At 42.5% G+C, this 20,775-nt stretch overlaps 1 protein-coding gene across 1 annotated transcript in view; it reads left to right on the top strand.

The window, feature by feature from the left end:
• FBRSL1 (fibrosin like 1) overlaps window positions 1–20,775 on the top strand; it is a 553,391-nt gene that overhangs the window by 246,907 nt on the left and 285,709 nt on the right. Inside the window, exon 4 of the mRNA XM_059827502.1 lies at window positions 11,003–11,038. Coding sequence (XP_059683485.1) covers window positions 11,003–11,038 — 36 coding nt within the window. The remainder of the gene's footprint in view (window positions 1–11,002; window positions 11,039–20,775) is intronic.

The raw sequence follows: 20,775 nt of genomic DNA, 5'->3' as shown, positions 1-20,775 counted from the left end.
AAGATCAGAGATGGGAAAACAAAATGGAATTGTTATTCCTCAGGGAAAAATGGCTTGATATTTTGTTTTGTTTTCTCAAAGAAGTTGTGTTAAAAAGCTTTTTACAGTATCTTTGGGTTTAGCTACCGCATGTAATCACGTAGTTTGGGTGCAAAGTCAGTTCATCTAATTTTATGCTTCCTGCCTCCAAGGTATGAAAGGTTTTTTTGGGGGAAAGCTGTCTTTCTCTCAGGAAATTAGATGGTACGTTGAGTGAAATGTTATGATAAAACAAAAGCAAACGGTGCCTTAGTGTGTAAACACACAAATGGGCTTTTGAGTCACCAAGAAATCAATGGCAGTGCTGGGATAATTTTATATGAAGGCTTTTTGTGTTAGCAATTAGCATTTCGCCTTCATTAAAACATGATTTTTTACTAATTAGGACCTTTCCCGTTAGGAGAGATTTAAATGAAGAACAATAATCAAACGCTGGCACGAGCATGTCTGAAATATTAAATTTGCCATTTCAATGGCAAGCCACAGAAATCCCAGAGCGAGTGGTTTTCATGTTGAGTTCTATTAATGTAAAATATGCTTCATAACTAAAACCTGTCACAGAAAACGGCTCACACCAGCTAAATTCAATTGGACAGTTAATTTAGCTTTAAAATTGAAAACACTACCTCCGCTTCAGGATGCAAAAGGAAGGAGGGGGGAAAGCCTTTGATAAGTGTAATGTATTTGCTATTAAGGCTTTCAGAGCCCATTCTACAGGAGGAGAAGGGAGAAAAAGGGGGGAAAATGGCTCCCACAAATGTGTTTAAAAGCTGAAAGTATTTATTAAAAATGTCAGCAGAAAAGTGCTTTTGGCAGATTAAAGCAGGATTCAGCTTGACAGCTCTGACAGGGAAATGTGACGGGGGAAAATTCTCTCTACATGTTTGGAGTGTGAATGGGGCCCTGTAAACAGCCGACGCAGTGGGAGGAAAAGAAAAATAACGTGTCCTGTGATCTGCTTCCAGGATTGTGAACCCACACACCATGGTGGGGAAAGTCGGTGAGGGGGGGGGCCCTTTGGACAAATCCCCTTGCTGCGGGGCGTCTTTGACTGTGTTATTAGTCAATAATGATCGTAATTTTATATATACATATATTTATGCGATTCTCTCCTTCCCCTCCCCTTGGCCACTCTCGACAGGTATGTGAGCAGGGGTGCCTGGTAGCGTTGCTGCACTGTAACGTGGGGCTGCAGGAGAGGAATAACATATTCAGACTTAGCTATTAGCTTAGGTCAAAGCGTTAAGTGGTCTTGGAGACTTTTCTTGTTAAGCCAATGCACTTCCAGTTTTTTCTCCTCCTTTCCCTTTGCCGCCAAAGTTGCAGGCTGAGCCTGCAGGAATTGAGTCTGAGTGCCTAATTCCTGCGAAATCTTCAAAGCTAGTTCAGCAGCCAGTGAAATTCAGTGGGAAGTAGGCACTCTGTGCTGTTTTAGTCAGTGGGGACGTTTGGGCAGTGCCTGAAGGCCGGGGCACACTTCAGAGTTTTGCTGAAGCTGCTCTCGTGACCTGGCGACCCATTGCAAATGAGAATTTTTCAAATTAGTAATTAAACAGTTTGAAAAGTAAGGTTCATGAATCACAGAATGCTCTTCCTTCATTATTTGATGAGTGCAATTTAGCTTTAATTACGTATAACGCTTCCTCGCGTACTAGTAAATGTTCTGTAGTCTATTTAGTGACTGTCAGAAAGTCTTAGAAAGTCCCACGGGTGCAATCGGATGGTTTTCCCCATTTGTGTGCAAAGGAATAAGGCGGCAGACTTCCTTTTGTAAAGAGGGAACAGGGAAGGGGAGAGAAGACGACAGCATGCTACTGAGCGTCGATTCCTGCAGGATTTTCTGTCCAGCCATGCTTGGTCTCTGTATGGCTCTGAAGCTGTCCTTCCCAGCATACTGTTTAAATAAGTGGTGTGCAGCTGAACTGGTGCAACCCCTTACGTGCGGCACTGAGGATTAAAAAGCCCCAGGGCAGTAAGGACGTAAAGGGAAGGCAGGGACAGTTTTTCCTTGTGGGTTAGCAGTTAGAAATTGAGGCTCTAGCAGACGGCTGTGCTGGGGTGACCGCCCGTCCTTCTTGCAGACGGATGCTCTGCAGCAGGAGGCACCTGGGCTGTTTCTCGCTCTCCCCCAAGTAGCTTCCCTGATGTTTCTTGGTGCATTTGGCCTTCAGGACTGTTTTTCATGCTGCCTTTCCCTCCCATCTCTTTCCCCATTAACTTGGGTGAACAATGGAGTAAATGAGGCAGGAGGTGGCAGGTTTGGCTGCTGTACGGCAGCACACAGCAGGTGTGGTGGGAAATATCTGTATGAAAGTGTCAGCTATAGCGTTCAGCGTTGCCACCTTAGAGGCACTGGAGTCCTCCCTCCGGCTTTATTGTCAGTCTCCATTTAGAAGGCGCTATTATGAGCAGCTTAGCTCCTCTGTGATTTGTTTCTTGAGGTGACTTGTTCAATGGGATGCCAGCAAGTTGTTCTTTATTTACATTAATGCATGTCATTAGTCTCTAATGGACCATGAAGTCAAGAGGTGGCCTGGTCTGTCGTGAAATAATTGCACTCTAAAGAAACCTGAAGCAAATGATTGATTACGTCTTGCACACACACACAGAGCCATCAGTCCGTCCACAACAAAACCCAGGGCGTTTTGCTGCTTCTTTGCCACAATGAAACTTCTGTGGGGACAGAGTGCTACAACTTCATAGTAAGACAGCAATTGTCTGTCTTGTATAGTACGTCTTTCCAGACATTACACTGAGTGCCATTTATTATGGGTCATTGAGGAAAAAAATGCTTATTATGATCCAGTGAAATCATCTCTGGCTGCAGAGGTTTGATTTGTTGAGGCTGGTCTCTTCTTTGGGATGATGAAACTTCGGAGCAGAAAACCAGAGAAGTTGTAGCCCAGGTTTGCACAGCAGGTGGTGTGGTGTGGGGGAGCGGGGATGGGAATTTGCCGCTTGTTTATGTTCCCAGTGTTGATGTAAAATTCCCTTAAAACCTACTACAAAGCTGACATCCCTATTACACATGTACTCTCAGGTCTTCTACAACCAACACAAAGTCAACAGCCTTTTTCCAAAATGGGATTTTCCTCTGCTGTCTTTCATTGTGAGGTAATTGGAAGTTGCCAGAGAATGAAGAGCCAGATAAGCCATATTGCTATTTTGTTGTGTTGACCCAAGTAAAAGTGGAAGGCTTGGGCATTTTGTTTTGGTTTTTCCTCATGTTCCATAATTGTCCTAATCTTTTCTGATGTCCTGAACAGTCCAAAAATCCACACAGAGCCTTGTATAATGGCTTTAAAAAAAGGTTTTTATCTTTTTCTTGACCCATCAGCTTAAGAACTGCCTGCTTTTTAATGGATTTTCTCCCTCACTAAATTGAATGGATCGTCCCTCATTATCATTTAAATAGAAGCCTCACTCCCTGTGAACATGGAAAATTTGAATGTGGTAGTAGAGCTGTGATAATTTGAAATATTCGGAAGGTGGGGGCAAGGAGGGGGAGCAGGCGGCAGAGTGCAGAATTGCTGAATGTAATTGTCATGGATTCTCAATTTTGTTGCCACAAGATGGGAAAATAGACTAATAATTGTCTTCCAACCCTAGTAGAATAGTTGCCCTAGTTAGCTGAAGCTAACACTCTAATTGTCATGGGGGCACAGAGATGAATGAGGATGTATGCAGGGCACAGCCAGGGCTAAATTGAGTGATATACTAAGGCAAAGAGCAAATTGGCAATTATTGGCCCAGCTGAAAAGGTTGGCAGGTGTGCTGCTTTCTCACGAGCCCTTAGGGGGAAATTGGAAATATAAAATATCGACCATAAATACTCACTGATTAGGAAATATGTTGCAAGAGGTGCTGGCCACTTAAGAGTCAAAACTCTCCTTTTCAAGGCATTGGCTTCAGCTGTGCATAAAACCAGCAAGTGCTGCTACTAAGTTGTTCAGAGCTTTTTCCTCTCATCCCCCAGGCTGTCTTTTCTGATTTTCCATCATCCTATCCTCATATGTTTGTTTGTTTTTCTTTAAACATAATAAACGAAAAGCAGTCTTTTAGGAAATGCAGAGATTTTCCTCTCTCTAAATGTTCTTTGATAAGTGTTTAGCATATTGTATAGACTAGATATAAAATTCTTTCTCTGGTAGATGAATACAAAATAACTTCTGTGATTTCTAATTCAAACAGTTCACTGTGATCTGCTTTTCTTTGTGTGCCATCACAGGCACTATCTCCCCCTTCCCTCCTACTTTCTGTACCATGCTTCCCCTCCTGGGGCAAAGGGATTAAAGCAGCAGCAGGGTACAAAGCTGCAGGTCCGTTACGTGTGCCTCAGGCTGAGGTACCTTGTCAGAAGCATGATCAAATGAGCCTCTGAAGTGAATATTGGACCACAGTTGCACCACAGATCTGTATTTATCCACTTTGCAAACTTTGGCACATGTGGGATGCCTGGTCTTGGCTCCAGGCAGGGTGGCAGTGGGACAGCAGAGCTTGGCATGTCTAGGCTAGGAACACCTCAGTGCGATAGTCAGGGATGTTAGTGAGTGTGCTGAAGGTTTTTGGAAGGCCTGGGGGTAGCATCATGTGGACTGCAAACTCTTTGTGGGGCATGCTGTCCATTGTTCCCCATGTATAACACACTAGAATCTGATCCCCAGTTTGAAGAGTGGAATAAGAGCATCGTGGAGCTTAGCAAAATAAAGGTAACAGCAGGATAGTTTTAAGACTTCCACCTCAAACCATGAGTCTTGGGAAACTGGTTTGAATATATATGCAAGGATTATGAAACCTTTCAAGTCACGTTCTTCTGGAGGCAAAAATTCATGTCCCTTCAGCATGCTATCTACTTTTATCTTTGTGTCCCTCAAAATACCAAATGCTTGCATGAAAACTGCTGCAGCAGAAACGATGAGCAAAGTTGTAATAACTTGTATGAAGCTTCAGGTAGTGAAGCATAGCTAGGAAGAAAGAAAGTCTGTAGAAGGTTTTGTGAAGTTGGCTAAGAGGTGATGGTTTGAATGGGAGCAGCACTTGTGCTTGTTCCGTGCGTTTTGGAAATGTGAGGTCTTTTCATATTGTTCCTGGCTTACTGTATGCAGTTTGTTCATTCCTGGTCAGCAGCCGTCTTTCCTTCTGCTGTCTATGGCCATCAGCTGCAGGAATCTATGTGTCTTGGTTGGAAGCAGTTCTGTAGCTTATCAAGCCAGTTACAGTTGTTTAGACCTTGTGTAGTTTGATATCTTACTGGTTTTGCAGTATTTCCAAGCATAACTCCCTTTGTTTTTCCAGTATACTAAAATAAGTGAAGTAAAGAAGGAACACATTCAAGTTTTGCTTGACAATCAAAATCATTTATCATGTATTGTGGTTATCTTGTCAGGTCCTGGTTTCTAATCTAAGTGAACATCAGATGCATTCTGTGACCTTTGCCAAGTCAATTGAACTCATTGTATTAACAGACAGGAGTGTGACTGTGGAAATTAATTGCGTTGAGAGACTCCGTGTTAAGATCTGGAATATCTTCTGCCCTTGGCCCTTTTTGCCCTCCTCCCCACTTACTCCTCTCATTCCAAGACATATGAGTTTTATAAGGGACTTGCTTGGAAGGGAAATACTAGATTTTTCTAGCATTCAAAGCTGAACGAGTATTCTGTTGTTGAATGTTTTATAAATGACCAAGTGGATGGGTAAACGTGCATGCTTCCTTGTGCCTCAGTCCTATCTGACTGCGGAATTGGGTGACCGAGAAATAGTGGAAGACAGGTACAGCTGAGGTGAGCTTTCATCCTGAACAAATGCCATAAAACATTCTGCTGAGTGCTCATCAACCAGAACAGGCTCGCAGCATTGGGCCATATGATAAGTTTGGGCCTGTGACTTGACGAGGCAAGATTAGGCAGTAGATAGTCGCTGGGAAGTCTGCCTCAATTCCCTCCTCTGCTGGGGACTCCTCAGGTGACACAGGGCATGTCTAAGTCTTTCTCTGCCTCAGTTTCCACACTAACATGGGCGTGGCATTAATAATAGTGCTAGGAGGCTCTTTTTGGGGCCTGTCCGGTGCCCACATAGGGATAGCTATTTGCCTAAAATGGCTATTTCGGCAGCTGACTTGGAGGTACTTGATATACTTTTGGTTTCAGCCAACAAAAGTGGCACATTTCAGAAAAGCTGGAATGAACTCTTGACATTTCTGGAATATGTTAATTTGGGTCTTATAGCCAAAGAGGAGGGAAGTGAATACTAAAAACAAGAGCTGATTTTGTGGTCATGCTGCCATCACCTGCTTTTATCTAATCCCCTTATAGTTAGTATAGATACAAAAGATCCAAGTTGAAACCTGCCTGACCCATTGAGAGTGGGGAATTGGCTTGAGGTGCCCTATTACCTTGATTATTACTGGATTTTAGAGCCCTTCCTACTGTCTTTCTAGTTCAATAAATAACCCAATGGCTGTAAGAAACCGAACAGAGGGTGTCTTGATTTCTTTTGCATCGTGAGAACACTGGAAGGCCATGCTTTTATTTATACAAGGGAAATAACTTTTCCTGTCAATTTAATAGACAATCTTGGAAAACCTGCTGAAGGTTATTGGTGAGATTTTTGTCATGATTTTCTTTTCTAAATTGCAATCACAGTTTTATCAGGAATAAAAGAAGAAACCTTTTAAATAGAATTGCAGATTGCAGTGCAACTCAAACTCTCAAGGACATCGGTGGGGGGATAGTAGAGTCTTTCAACAGTAAGATTTTGTCTTTGCTGCCAGAAAGGTGTATTTTTTTATATCCACTGTAATTAACATGAGAGATATCCCAGGGTAGAAATAATTCACTCTGTGACATAACTGAAATGTCTTGTCTGTGCTGTCTGGTTTTGTTTTTAACCTTGGGCTTAAAAGGAACTAAAAATCTTTAGTTGTAAAAGAGCACATCATCTGCAAAATATTATAAGCCATTTATCTTTATGCACAAATGCCATCTAGTACTGTAGTTCCACTTATACGTTATTAAATGCACAGACCACACTCATTTTGCCAGGGTATTCCAGACAGTGCTGAAAGAGGCATGAGAGGCACAAAAGCCGGTGCTCAAGCCAGGTAGAGAGGGTCTCTGCCCTCCCCAAGGGTCTGCTTGAGATTGCTTCACGTGGCAGCTGCAGCCAACGGGAGCAGCGTCTGCAGGCTTGGCATGATGTGTCCGCTGCAGTGGCTTTGCCGGAGGGCTGGCAGACCATGCCTGCTGGCCCCTGCCTGCTCAGAGTGGGCAGCACTTGGGCTGTGTGGGCACATCGCTCTCCCCATCTCCCACTTCTTCTGCAGTGTTGGGTTTTGCAGGTGTGAAGACTTTTGGAAAGGCATGACATGGCAGCTGTTCCTGCGTCTGGCTGCAGAGTTGGCCAGGTGGGGTCATGATCCCTTGTCTTTGAATTGCATGTTTGGCTGCATCTTTCCTGCCTGCGATGCTTTCTTCAGACAGTGTTTGAAGGCCAGAACGGTGCCTGGGTTGAAGCAGTAAGAGCTGGTTTGGGTTTTGGTCTCAGGCGAACCAAAGCTACCAGGCAGGTGCTGTGATGGTCAGTGCAGCGCTAACATGAATGTGGCTAGCTGGGTACCGCGGTGACTATTGTACCCTGCTGCTCGAGGTACCTTCAGACATGGAGAAAATTGACCAAAATAGCAAGTAGACTATTTTGAAAATAAGAATTTTATGACAGCCCTCCACGTAAGTGTTCCTATCCTGTAGGTAAGAGCCTCTGTAAGTCATTGCAGCTGAAGATTTGCCCCAGTAACTGCTCTGGCCAGACAAGCACTCATTCATAGTCAAAGGAGGTTTCTTCAACTTTGAGTGAATGCCAAGTTAAACTTCCACTAAGATTTCTTATATTTGCAGCCACGATTGATTACTTTTCTCATTATTTGATCTTGATATAGAGACATGTGGATTGAGCTATGTTTATATCAATCCCCCAAAGATTTTTTATTTAGGAACATCCATCACAGTTGCACGCAAACTGTTCTGCTCTGGCATTCGTAGCTGATATTAGCTGGGGCTTTCAAAGTTTCTACATGTGGTAGTTTGGTATGGATCCTCGTAAAGAGCCCACAGTGTTCCCAGCTAACCAAGAAAGCAACAGCGGTTTGTTAGATGTGCAGAAAAATGCATGCAAACAGCTCTGGAGAGTGTGGGACATGGCTGTGCATAAACCTAATTGTTGGAAAGGAGTTTACGAGTTGAATCCAAAGTATTCACCAGTTACTAACTTTATACATGCAATAAAAATCTGGGGTAGGTTGGGGGGCGGGGAACAAACCTTTTTCACCCCTGATTTCCAGGAAATAAAATGTTAAAGCTTGTAAGGGAGGAAGAAGTTCGTAGATGTGAAAAATGCCAGAGTAAATTGCCATACAGTTTTCATTATTTCTGATGTAATACTTTATTCAGCAACTGTTTTTATTGTTTTCTACTCAGTGGTTTTAAATCAGTGGTCTGCAGATTCCTGAGGTTCTTGGACAGCTTGGGATGCCTGAAAGCTATCTAAGAAAAGCAGGTCTGTTGTTAGCTCATTTGAGTTTGTTGTCCAAGGGTCTGCTCTATCCTGGGAAGATATTTTGGACGTGCACAAGACTCAAAGATTGAACATAACTGTTAAAGTGAAAATGCTCTGAGAGGCTGTTTCCCTAGAGAGAAGCTTCTAATGAAACCTCTTGTTTCTGTTTTTAGTTATTATTTCCAATTTGTTAGACCTTATCAATCTTTGTTAAATCTGAGTTGATGGGGGGGGAGGAGAATGAGAACTGCCACCCTTTCCTCTTTCCTCCTCCCGCCTCTCCAAGCAGGTAATTTGCCCTCTCGTCATTTCTGTGTGTGCTTTAGGTGAACTGCCTGATCAAGCTATTCGAAGTGTCGGAAGAGATAATTGTGTTCAGCTGTTCAACATACTGATGTAGATAGCAGGGTATTGTTATTAACCTTTTTTGTATACAAGGCTGAACTCCATGAGTTGTTTGGTTTATTTTAAAAAGTATTTAGAGGGAGGGATAGGTTTGTTTAGTTTCTCAAAAACAGAGATAAATGCTACTGTCCTTCATTTCACCAGTCTGTAGCTTTATTTCTGGACAGTTTACATTGAAGAGGTTTATAAATAACTCTCTACTTTTTTGTAGTGTTTGAAAGCAGAGGCCAAATCAATATGAAAATAATATTTCAATCAGAAATTTAAATTCTCTTAGCGGTTTGTTATTGCGATCTCAGACTCCCCTGTGAAAGCTGTCCCTTTCCTGCAGAACAGAGGTCTCCTGAGCTACAGCAGGACAGAGATGCAGGCGCTGCATGCCAGGGACGGGGACTGGCACCCAGTCACACGTTGGCTGCAGACCTATATGTAAGACCTGTGAAGAGCTGTGCCACAGCTTTCCTTCCATCGGGCACCCTGGTTCCTGTGCCAGCTGGTGAGAGGGTTAATGGGGAGCCCTCCTTCCTCCAGAAGCACACTCACTTAATTGTAGGGCTTTGCTGTTGTCTCTTCTTCGCTTTGGAAACTTTCCTCCATGGGCACTTGGCTGGCAAATTGCTTCTCTGATGTCTAGGGCAGTTGCAAGACAGTGGCACAGAGCGTGCATGGGCAGAGCGACAAGAGAATCGAGTCTTCCATTGAGTGTAGGAGTCTGGAAAGGTTTCTGTGTGTATCTAGGTATGTTCTGATCAAAAGATTTGCAAACTGGTGGTACAAAGGAACTGTTACCTTACTAGTGGAAAGTTACAAGTATTTGCAGTAGCCTGCAATCAGTTTGCATCAATCTCTTTGGGGGTGTTGTGCTGTTGTGGTGATTTAGTAACACTATAACTTCTGGCGCTGCTGCGGAAAGACAAACAATCCTCAAGATCAGCCCGCAACAATTTGGTATTTTTGTTCAGGCTTTGGTACCCACTCGAACATCAGTCTTGGAAACAGGACTGCTCAGGCTCCCTGAATCTTGTTTAATAAAATCACATAGCGAGGGCATCATGATTATAAATCACACTTGGAAATTGGACCACAGAGTACTTGCTGGGTCATGTGGTGTCATATGCCACCACTGTTCCCAGCTTCTTTTTAATTTCCAAAAAGAAGGCATACAGCAGCAGCTGGAGATAGAGGTGGAATTCAAGTAGCTGCTTCAAGAAAGCCACTGCCAGTGAAAAACAGCAGCTTGAGAGTCTTGGGTCATAGAGAGGGGAAAGGGATCCAAGTGACTAGAGATGGTGTAATGAAGAGGAAAAGAACCAAATTATTTGGCAGCCTGTGAAAGAGGTAAGGATGTGGTAGAGAAAGGAGCAGGAGGAGCTGAAATGAAAAGCAGGAGTAAACAATGTAATTTAACTTATTCAAAAGAGACAGAATGCTTATTAAAGCTTTGAGAGATGATAAATTAGTGCTTTGCTGCTATTGTTGTTTCAGAAAGAGTTGTCGTACGGTAATACTGCAGCAATGAAAGCTGGAGGCTCACGAATTCATAGAGGGGAATGGGAAGTGGCATATATGGTTGCATGATTGAAAGTTGGAGTCGATGAGGCAAAATGTGCAGCCCTGATTCAGGAGAGCATTCTTACACACGCGTGCTGTTCCTTGGAAGCTACCGTTACATACTGAAGAGGAACGGTTCAAAATGCATACTCTGCTGCTCTGAAGACGTATCCCATGCTGAGAGCTTTTACCTTAATTGGGAGGTGCTGTCAAAGCCCTGCCTCAGCTTATGAAACCCTCGTCTGAAATAGCTCTGGAGCCCTCACCTGGAAATGCTCTTTGGCTGTTACTCCTGTGGCAGCACGCAGAATGTCAGAAGATCATTTGAGGGACTCTGGTTGTGAAGTTTTCCCCTAAGGAATACTGGGCTGGGGGAGGGAATCGCAAAATGATTCTTATCTTACATTACACAGAATCTCTTGCATTACTTACTGTGGCATATTGTTTCCTCCCACAGAGTTCTGCTCAATCGCTTTCAGGAAGAGGCTACTCCGTAAGTCATTTTACAGCTAATTCTTTCACTTCTGTTGATGTTGATTGCAGAGGTTTACACTACCTATTGCATATCCACTGACATGAAAGAAATGCAGAACATAAAAAGTAGGGTTAGAGTACAGGACTGTCATGCACCTGGCAGGGGACAGCCCTGACATGTGAGAGTGCATTAAGAGTCTAGAGGCTTCTTCAGTTTCATTTTATACTCATAGGGAGGGGGGGGGTGGTTGTTTTATAGTGGATTTCAGCTAGATAGTCATCACCTGAGAATTAAAAGATGTGAGTGGGGAGAGTTTTCAACACCGGTGGGAGATGCTTCCCTCCTCTCCTCCCTCCCCCATGCAGGTTTTCATTTGTGCATTAAATACAAGAATCAAAGACAAAATTACTCCATTTTAAGAAGAATTGTGACCCTCACCAGTGTGAACAAAAAAAGTCAATAGTATCTTATTTACAAGCTCTGAGTTATAAAACAAGCTCCCTTGTTTTCAGCGGAGGGTGTTGCTGATCTTTTCTTTGCAGGAGTGTCATAGGTGCAAATGTTCTAGGGCTGGTGTTACAGGGCCAGGACACATCTGCATGTGTGTGCAATGTAACAGTGATGTTTAATTGACCATTTCTTTTCACATGTACCTTATTTGTATGTGCAATAATGACATTTCTTCATGTAGAGGTGGTATAATTATTATTTTGGGTACCTTTGCTGCTCAGCTGTCCAAGAAGGCAGGCATATAGACCTTATTGTATATATTAATAAGAAAACAGGAGAGGGTGTGAGTGGCTTAGCAATGTCAACATGAAAATTCCTGGAATTGCATTATATCTGACTCTCATAACAAATGTATGGTGTGTAGATATGTGTTATGATACCCTGGTTGTTCTGCCAATAAGTCATGTATACCCTCACTGCTAGTGCAAAGGTTGTAGGGGAAGGCACATGCTAATCTCGTATGCGAATCTCAACAAGAATGTCTTGGTCCAGCTAACAATTCCTCCCTACACTTATTGACAAAAATTGCTGCTTTCATGACCTCTGCCATGATAAAGTTTTGCCTTCTGGGTGAATGGTCCCAAACTCTGTTTCTCACCAAGACCTATAACTGCTCACTTTTCATAGACCAGAACAAGGGTGGATTTTATATACTTCAGGAGGTTTATGTGGAGACCTGGTACACTTTTTTTTTTCGCAATAATCACATGAACGATTTTCTTTCAATAATTTATGTCGTATGTTTAAAGTTGTGTGGTGGAACCTGTGAGTTCCTACCCAGTGCTGTGCGCACAGAGAAAAAATTGCTCGGCAGTGCAGAATTTATGGTCTGATTTCATAGCGACACTGACACATGCTATCATACATATTATCAGAAATTCATAATACAAGACTAAGTACGTTTTAATCATAAAGCCATTATAAAATAACATATGACTTGAAAAGTCTTAAGGTTTTAATGAAATAATGGCACAGATTTTTAGACAGTAATGACACGTCTCCTAAGTATCCTCCTGTCTAAATTTTTCCAGCATCCCAGGTGAGTATCATAACTTAATTCATTGAGTGATGAGGAATGTTTGCTCTAGGACCAGTTGAGCGCTGCTTCCCATGCACATGAACAGCTGGATTCACCTAAGCTTCTAAAGGCAGACGCTGTATCTTCTATTTGTCTGTAAAATGCCATGCATGCCCATGGCACCACATAAATAATAATGAATCATCTTCACAGATTTTATGACTGAGGGCATGGTTTGGGAATTAAACAATTTCCCACTGGCTATAACATAGGTTGTGAAATAATGGAAAAAGGCCAAAGAATTCCTTTTAGAGTCTCAAGGCCAATAAATCATAGGACTGTTTTCCTCCGTTGCTGGCTGTTAAGAAATTTACTCTTGTCTCTCAGAGAAATGATTTTGAGAAAATTTCTAGCTCCTTCTCTGTGCATGTGTGGGGACACGGTTCTTTTATTTAGCCAAGCCATAACTTCTCAAGGGAGGCAAGAGCTTTCTGCCTGCCAAGGCAGTATTTTGAGATCATGAGTAGTGTGAGCTGGGGTTGCTTTTCCTTATGGGTTGTCATTTTCCCTATTAAACTGCCTTCTGCCTCACCATGTACCAGCTGTTGAGGCTGACCGTTTCCCTTAAGGCTCCGATGCTGCTCTAAATTGATTTAGCATAAGGCAGAGACTATCACTTCCAGCACTGCCAGACCTCGCTGGCCCAAACCTACGTTGGAAGCTGATTCTCCCAGGTGGCAGAGGGATGTTCAATCCACTGGTTCAAGACAACTGGCCCCAAACCAGGGGTTGTCCATAATATCTTGTAACAGTTTTCATTTTCTCATGAAAGCAGCTGTATATGAAACACTAAGTCAGTATTTTGGCTCTGCCCCTCTTTACATCAGATAGGTTGTTTGCCAGACATGGTGAAAGCATGATAAAAACTAGTGCTAGCAGGAGGCACGATGGAGACACCGTTCTTGTGTTGAGTGCTCCTCCTGATATCTGTGCACGGCTTGTGTTGTGGAAGACTGTCACTTGCAGAATGATGATGTATATCGTTACTTGGTAAAGTTCTTGTACTGGGTTTCATAAGCAGCTGTTTAAATACCACAAACTATTTTGTGCGTGTTCATTTTTAATTAGCTCGTTTCGAATCTGCATGCTTCACCATTCGCTTGCTTCAGCTGTCCTTGCAGAGATGTTTGCTTTCAGAAACATTTGTAGAAAATGCGCATTTTAAGGAAATGTGCATCTGCAAAAAGAGGACTTTAAAACCTATGGTAGTAATCTGGTATGAAAAAATCTCAATCCCAGGTTCAGCTCATCCAGATGGGCCACAGAGAGAAGGCAAGCAAGGCCTGTCAGGGCAGTCTAATGTTGAAAACCTCAGCAGACTGCTCGTATATAAGGTACAGATTCTGGAGCTCGAGTTAAGAAGAAAACTATATGCAAGTATCTAAATAATAACTTCTGAGTGTTGAATATTCCAGCAACTTCATTGACTTCAAGCTTCCCGTGGAGCGTTAAGTGTCTAAATAAGGACAATGCTTCAAATAAATCGTTGAAATTCTGGTCTTGTTGAAGTTACCTAATAACCTCTGGTTAACTTCAGCTGCACCTAGATTTAATTTCTAGACTTGAAAATTGTAGCTTCAAAAATAGCATTAACAGTGACTTGGCACATAGTTTCACAGTCTATCTGCAGATATCATAGAGAAAATTTCTTATAAATCTATTTCCCAAAATAAAGCTTTGAATGGCATTTACTTTTACTTGGATAGCAGGAGACATAGCTATGTCTGTACTGTTTCTGCAAGCTCCTTATCTCATCAGTAGCATGTGTTTCATATCCTTATCTTATTAAATGTATACTTCCGCTGTGCTGAGAAATAGAATGCTAGTTTGTTTGTGGAGGTTAATATCTCATTCCCTTTATGACTTGATGGTTACCTAAGTGTGATAAACTACTCTAGCCATTTGTCACACTTCCTGCACACACAAATGAGATTAGTGATTTTAGTCAGAAAGGTCTGTCTGTCCTCTGAGCAGACAAAACAGATTTTCTTTTTGGTAACAGGATGAGAGGCTTGTCTACCTGAAAATGCACTGATTTGTTAAAAAATATGCAGAGAATTAGAAATTAGCTGTATGTTGAGGTTTCTATATATCACTGAAGTTGCCCTGAGGACCGTTGTTCAAATTTATTTCTGATAGTTAAGTCAATTTAAGACCTAGCATAGTTAGAAAGTAGTTACAGTGAACATAAGATCAGTACGTACAGTTTGTTACGAATGGCAAAAAAAGTCGCAATTGTTTATAACATTGAGCTCATCGTACAGACAAACGCAAACTGCAGTTGAGCTTAACTCAGTTTTGTAGAGAGCATGGAAAAGGATAGAACTGGGAATATGTGGTAGCTTAAAAAATAAACAAAAAACCTCTTCCAATAAATTATGTAGTTTATTTATAGAGCATCTGTGCAGCTGTTCCTCTTCTGAAATGGAAGGAGCTAAAATGTGGGAGTGAATAAAAGAATAAACTTGAAAGCATATGGCAAATGGATAGCCAGTGAACCAACCTGTCTGAGTGTACCTTGGAACAAACGTACAGGAGGATGAGATGTCTGTTTGGTTTTATTTGTTCTTGGAAAATAATTTTTTTAAAAAAATAAAAACAGTAACATACGCTTGGCAAGAGCAGCAGCTGATTTTTATTCTGAGCTTCTGTAGAATATCAAAGTCTTTGCAGCCTAGTCAAATCTCTGGCAGCTCATCAAATTCTGTTGATTTTACATCTTCCTTGTTGAGCGCCGGAAACCGGTGTCTCAGATAACTTAGACTGCGGCTCATGGATAGAAAGAAACGTGCAAAACACCATAAGGTTTGCAGAGACACTCGGGTCATCCAGAGTCAACTCAGTGCTATCTACAACCTCCTTTCCTTCTACTTGGTGATGTAGCCTGAGAATGATTATCTCGTTACCCAGATGAAGCTGGAACCTGAGGTGGTACAGGCAAGCACCGGGTAGGCTTTGAGCACCCTGAGCCCTGCTGCACCGTCTGCCTGTACCCCAGTCTGCTTCTTCCTGACTGTTTCTCTCAAATGATGTTGTTGATTTTTTGAACTGGCTTTCCAGTTGCTAATGATGATGTTTACAGCCTTCCAGGACTCCTCCCCTGTGCTGTGCGCTTGATGTGGCTGTACAGCGGGCTGTCGCCCAACCCAGCTACCCGTGACCACCCTACCCCACTCAGATCTTTTTACTTCATACCCGTGGGCACACTTGCCGGGACAGCAAGTACTGAGCTGTCATTCACCTGATTTACAGCATGGAGGCAGTGTCCAGTGCAATGAGCTCCGTGGGAAGGGGAGCAGATATGAATGACTGCAAAGTGCTAGGTAATCATCAGTCTAGGAACTGTTGACTCTTTGCAGGTTTATATACCCTCATATACCCTGTAATTCTTTTCATGGCCTGTTTTAGTTTTGTGCCAGCTCAGTGCAGTTCTGTGAAACCCTGAAACATATGGTCCCCGCTAAGGAGGCTGTTCCCACGCCAGAAATCCTCGGTGCGTGCACAGGCAGGTTCACTGTTTCAGTGTAACGGTTACAGAAGCTTGCTGAAGATCATGCTGGCAGCATTCCCCTGATCCACTCTGTGCTTCAAGGATGCTCTTCTGCTCTTAGGCTGGGGACAAAATTGTCAGACTTGGAAAAGCACCTTCAACAGCATCTTTTCTGTACAGAGCTCGACTCAGTACCACTTTGTACATGGAGCATGGTCCAAGACCCCAGGTGATGATTATATAACTTGCCATCTTTGAGATTTCCATGGAGAAACTGGTGTCCTGAGAAGGATAAATTTCTACATAAAGGTCAACAAAATTATTGCTATGAAGCATAAAATACTTCTGGTTGGGAACTCTTGAGTGTGTTTCAGCTCATGGGTGTGGAAGCATGCTCGGTGACCAGAGGCAAACTTAAGTTGTATCTAATGGGGTTTCTTCACCTGCTGATCCGTCATACACTAATGAAAAATCTCTCCTCCTGTAGGTGGGTCACATTTCTTAGTTTGGCTGGAAAATTCATTGTATTTTAGGACCTCTGATAAATTAGCATTTTTCTTTGCCAAAAATCAATATTGGAAACAGGGCTCTTGTTAGGAATCTAAAACTCCTTGAGCTGGAGCCAAAGGTAAATGATAAAAGTGAATTTAATGTGTATTTCCTACAAGAGTGTGCCTCTGGGCTGGCAATATGAGCTAGAATTTCTGGACAAGATTTATGAATAGGGGAGTAATAATTCCAAAATAAGTATCAGTCTCGTTTTGCCATGATGCCAGGTATAAAAGAGGGACTATAATTGTCTTTCTTCTGGACAAGAAAAATAATGGCAGATAGGTCCTCTTCAGGTGGAGCAATACTCTGTCTTCTTTGAAGATAGATACTCAGTTAGAAAGAGAAAAGAAAAAGGGACTATAATAAAGTGATGTGGCCTGTTAGACAGAACAAAGGATTATGACAGAACAAAGGATTAAAAAAAATATAAAAATAGTAATATGTAATAGAAACATAAAGAATTTTGAAAGGAGTTAGCAGGAGATAGCAGGAATTTTAGAGAGCCAGGAATATAATGGTGGGCCTCAATCCAAAGGATTTAACTTCTGCTGGTTTTCTTTCCACGTGCTCCTAAATAGCCTCTACTTTACAAGAACTAGCTCCATGTTTGAATTCACCTGGATAAGCTGAGTTCACTGAATAAATAAAGAGTTTGTTTGCTCTGAGTGCCATGTGGGATGGAGCCAGGTTGCTGTAAGCCAGCCGAGCAGCCTGGCCCCTGTACTCCGGAGGCTGTCCCATAACCCATGAGCTCAAATGCTGTTGAGTAATTAGTGCATATATTATTCCAGATCCGTGGGAGCTCTTGAGGGTTTTTGAAATGTCCCATGAAAAGAGTAAGCAAAAGTACAAACATAAATAAACTACGTACTTCAGCTTTACAAATACTGAAGTCCATGAACTTCCTTACAACACATTTTCCTTTAGAAGTTCCCTTTTCTGAAAGTCTGTTTCTTCTTAGATGACCTCTGCTTTTAATTAGGATGAAAAGTCTCATAAATTTTCACTCATCTCCACAGCCATAAGTAAGCACAAAGGGCCTTCTCTGGCAGAATTTCAGTCTGCCTGAACCAGTGGCCTTGGCAGAGGGGCTGCTTAGGAGGCTCCCGGCGCAGCCGTACTGGCAGCGGTGCTCCTTTGTCCCTGCAGCCGGAGCGGGATGGGATGATGCTGATTTCCATAAACCCCCCAGCTGCAGGGGAAGTGCAGCCAGCTGACACCGCGAGCCCTTGCGAGCCCCTTGAGGGATGGGGCATATGACTTCTGTGTGATTTTTGCCCATGTTTTTAATCTCCTCTGCCATTGCCCTCAGCTTGGCTCGGGGCAGTGAGGGGGAACAAGTCTCTAATCTGACTAGAAAGGCACTATTGTTATAGAGATGCATCCCCTGAAATTCCCAGTGCTCCTTGGCTTTTGGGGTAGGATAACCTCGCTGTCACTGGTCTTGCATGCTAAAATGAAGAGTTGTCCTAAATCCATCTTGAATTCACCAGCCTGGAAAGGATTACATCCTGCTGAAGAGGAAAGGCAAAGGATTTTGAGAATATCTGGTCTTTATTTCTGGACCTTTTTAGTTAAGACTGTCCTGAGGCAGTTGTGTCATATATATGCTGTAGCTTTCCTTGGGTAATAGGGCAGGGTATTTGCTTGTCTGTTTCAGCTGTTTTCACATTGATATTTGCTCTCATGGCTCTCCTTCCTTGCAATCCATTGCCTCGTTTTAACTTTCTTTTCCCTTTACCAAAACCAACAAAAAGATGATTAAAACAGACGGTTGATTAGCATCAGGGCTACTTACCTGATGAGCACAATGAACAGGGGTTAAGTGTGGGGCCTCTTGGGGAATTTGCTTTTGATTTTTCTTTAAGTCTTGTGCAGTGAGAAGAATTGGCAGTGCCAGGGCTTTATAACCAGAGAAGGGGTTAAAATAGCCCATTTCTGAGGGCTGTCGGAGTGTGCTGGTGTTTGCTGCAGTAGGTTCTTCAGAAGAAATTCACCCTTGCAAAAACCTGCACCCAAAACCACGGACTGTAAGGGGAGCAGCAGAGGAAATAACAGCACTGCTAACTCAGAATGCTATTGTGGAAACAGAAGAAAAACAACATGTTTTGTTGGCCTGTTGTAGGTGAGCAAGAGAGAACAAGGAAAAGGGATCGAGTGCGTCAACTTTGTGGGTGCTATTGGTGTTAGAGAACACTTTTTGCCATCTTAAAGCATTATAAGATTTAAAATATTTAATTGTGCAGCTCAGTGGAATACCCCCTTGTACTTACGCTCAGGGACTGATTGCTTACCAGTCCCCAAATGGTTTTCCCTGTGTTAAACCACAATGAAATAAACTAGTCTAGAGGGGGTAAGTTACTTGGGTTGGTGATAAAAGTAGTCACTGCACATCCAGGGTGTAAGGAAAGTTTTCTGTAGGTTGGTGGTCTTTATTCAATTTCATCCCTTGTGTTTTTTCCTTGTTTCCTTTTTTTTTTTTAAACTGGGGTATGTTATTAAAGGCTAGAGAGAGATCTTCAATTTCTTCCCTGTCCTAAGAGAAGACAAAGATGCAACTTTAATTTAACTAAACAACAGATGTAATCCTAAGTCACATCTCACACCAAAAAAAGTTTTGGTAACAAGCTGAAGGTGTGGTGGCTCTGCTGCGAAAACTGCAAATGGGGGGGAAATCTGCTGTAGGCTGAGGTTTCTCTCTTTCTCACTTCATGTTTCAGCCTGGCTGCAATGTAGCTGGCTGCTAAAATGTAAATATACTGGGGTGTGTAGCTGCGTCTGCAGTGGAAAGGCAGCACCCCTCCATTCCTGAGGGGTGAGAGAACAGAGAAGCGGCACCATGCTTGCTTCTGTACAAAGGTGGTTCAGGGAGGAGCCCAGGATTCCTGGCCTGCCTTTCTAGGAATGGTTAAGCTCCTGCTGCAAGACTGAAATCGTTGCTGAAGAGACTGGATTTCTCATCTGCAGTGCTTGCTTTGCTGGAAGAGAGGCATTCAGATGGAAACCCTGGTCAGCCATGTGAAATGTTTCTTACACAGGGTCAGTGTTTTCACTTCCTGCTGCCTTAGCGTTTCAGTGTCGCAGTTCCTTGTGGTCAACTCCAGCCCCGGTCACCATGACTTGCTGGTAACGTTTTAGAAAGATGTCCTTTCTCCTTTTTATAGCAAATAAAGAAATGAAACTGTAAGACACTCCTCCTTACATGATGCAAAAGGACCAACTGCAATTCTAGAAAGCCAGGAAACGCAGGGCAAGGGCAGAAACGTAAATGAATCCGTTGTGCGTAACTTGTGTGTGAGATACAAATGACTTGGGGGTGGGAGACCTTTGGAATACCATTTGGTAACTGGTAAGGCCATGTACTCTGCTTTTTCCTTGGCTCTTTGTTTTATTAAATGGCTTTAGGGAGGCAGTAGTGTAATTCTGAAATTCAGGCATTGCTATACCCAAAAGTTCGTCATTGTAAGTCTTGTTTTAAAACCCATTGATCAATGAGACTAATTTCATGGAGAAATGTTTAACTTCCAGTTCAGAATACCCAGTGTTTCAGCTTAGTTTTCAAGTGATTGTAGCTGTTCTTTCATTTTTCAGCTCATCTCAGGTCAGGAACTCAAAGGCATTGAGGTTGAGTAAAACAACTGTTCGTTACTCTGAGCTCTGCTTTGTTTTTGTGGGAATTGTCTGCTTCTGTAGCACCTTCAGTTTCATTACTTTTTTTAACGTTTGGTTTACTAACCTGCTGTCTTGGAGCAGAAACAACCACCAAAGCTGCTTTTTAATTAGCCCTGTGCTCCATCCGGTGTGTATGTGCTAACATCTTGGCTGTACAATGTACTTCCAATGAAAGGGAACAGTCTGCCATAGAGTCTTGTAACCTTGAGGTCAGTTTTGAGCTCAAAATTGCTTTTGATTATGGCATTAGTATGTGTCTCAAAAAAATAATAAAAAAATCCAGCAAGCACTAGTGGTCCTTACATGGTGCTGCTGAGTTACACACTCAAATGGTATCACATCTAGATTTTAACGGAAATAACTGCTTTATTTATAGATTCTTCCCAGACGCATTACTGTGCTACTGGTTGTGAATATTCAGAGTTTTTCAATCAGAATGCTGGAAAATTGGCA

The sequence above is a fragment of the Gavia stellata genome, chromosome 21, assembly GCF_030936135.1.
Source record: "Gavia stellata isolate bGavSte3 chromosome 21, bGavSte3.hap2, whole genome shotgun sequence".
NCBI lineage: Eukaryota > Metazoa > Chordata > Aves > Gaviiformes > Gaviidae > Gavia > Gavia stellata.
This window is presented reverse-complemented; position numbering and strand designations above follow the sequence as displayed.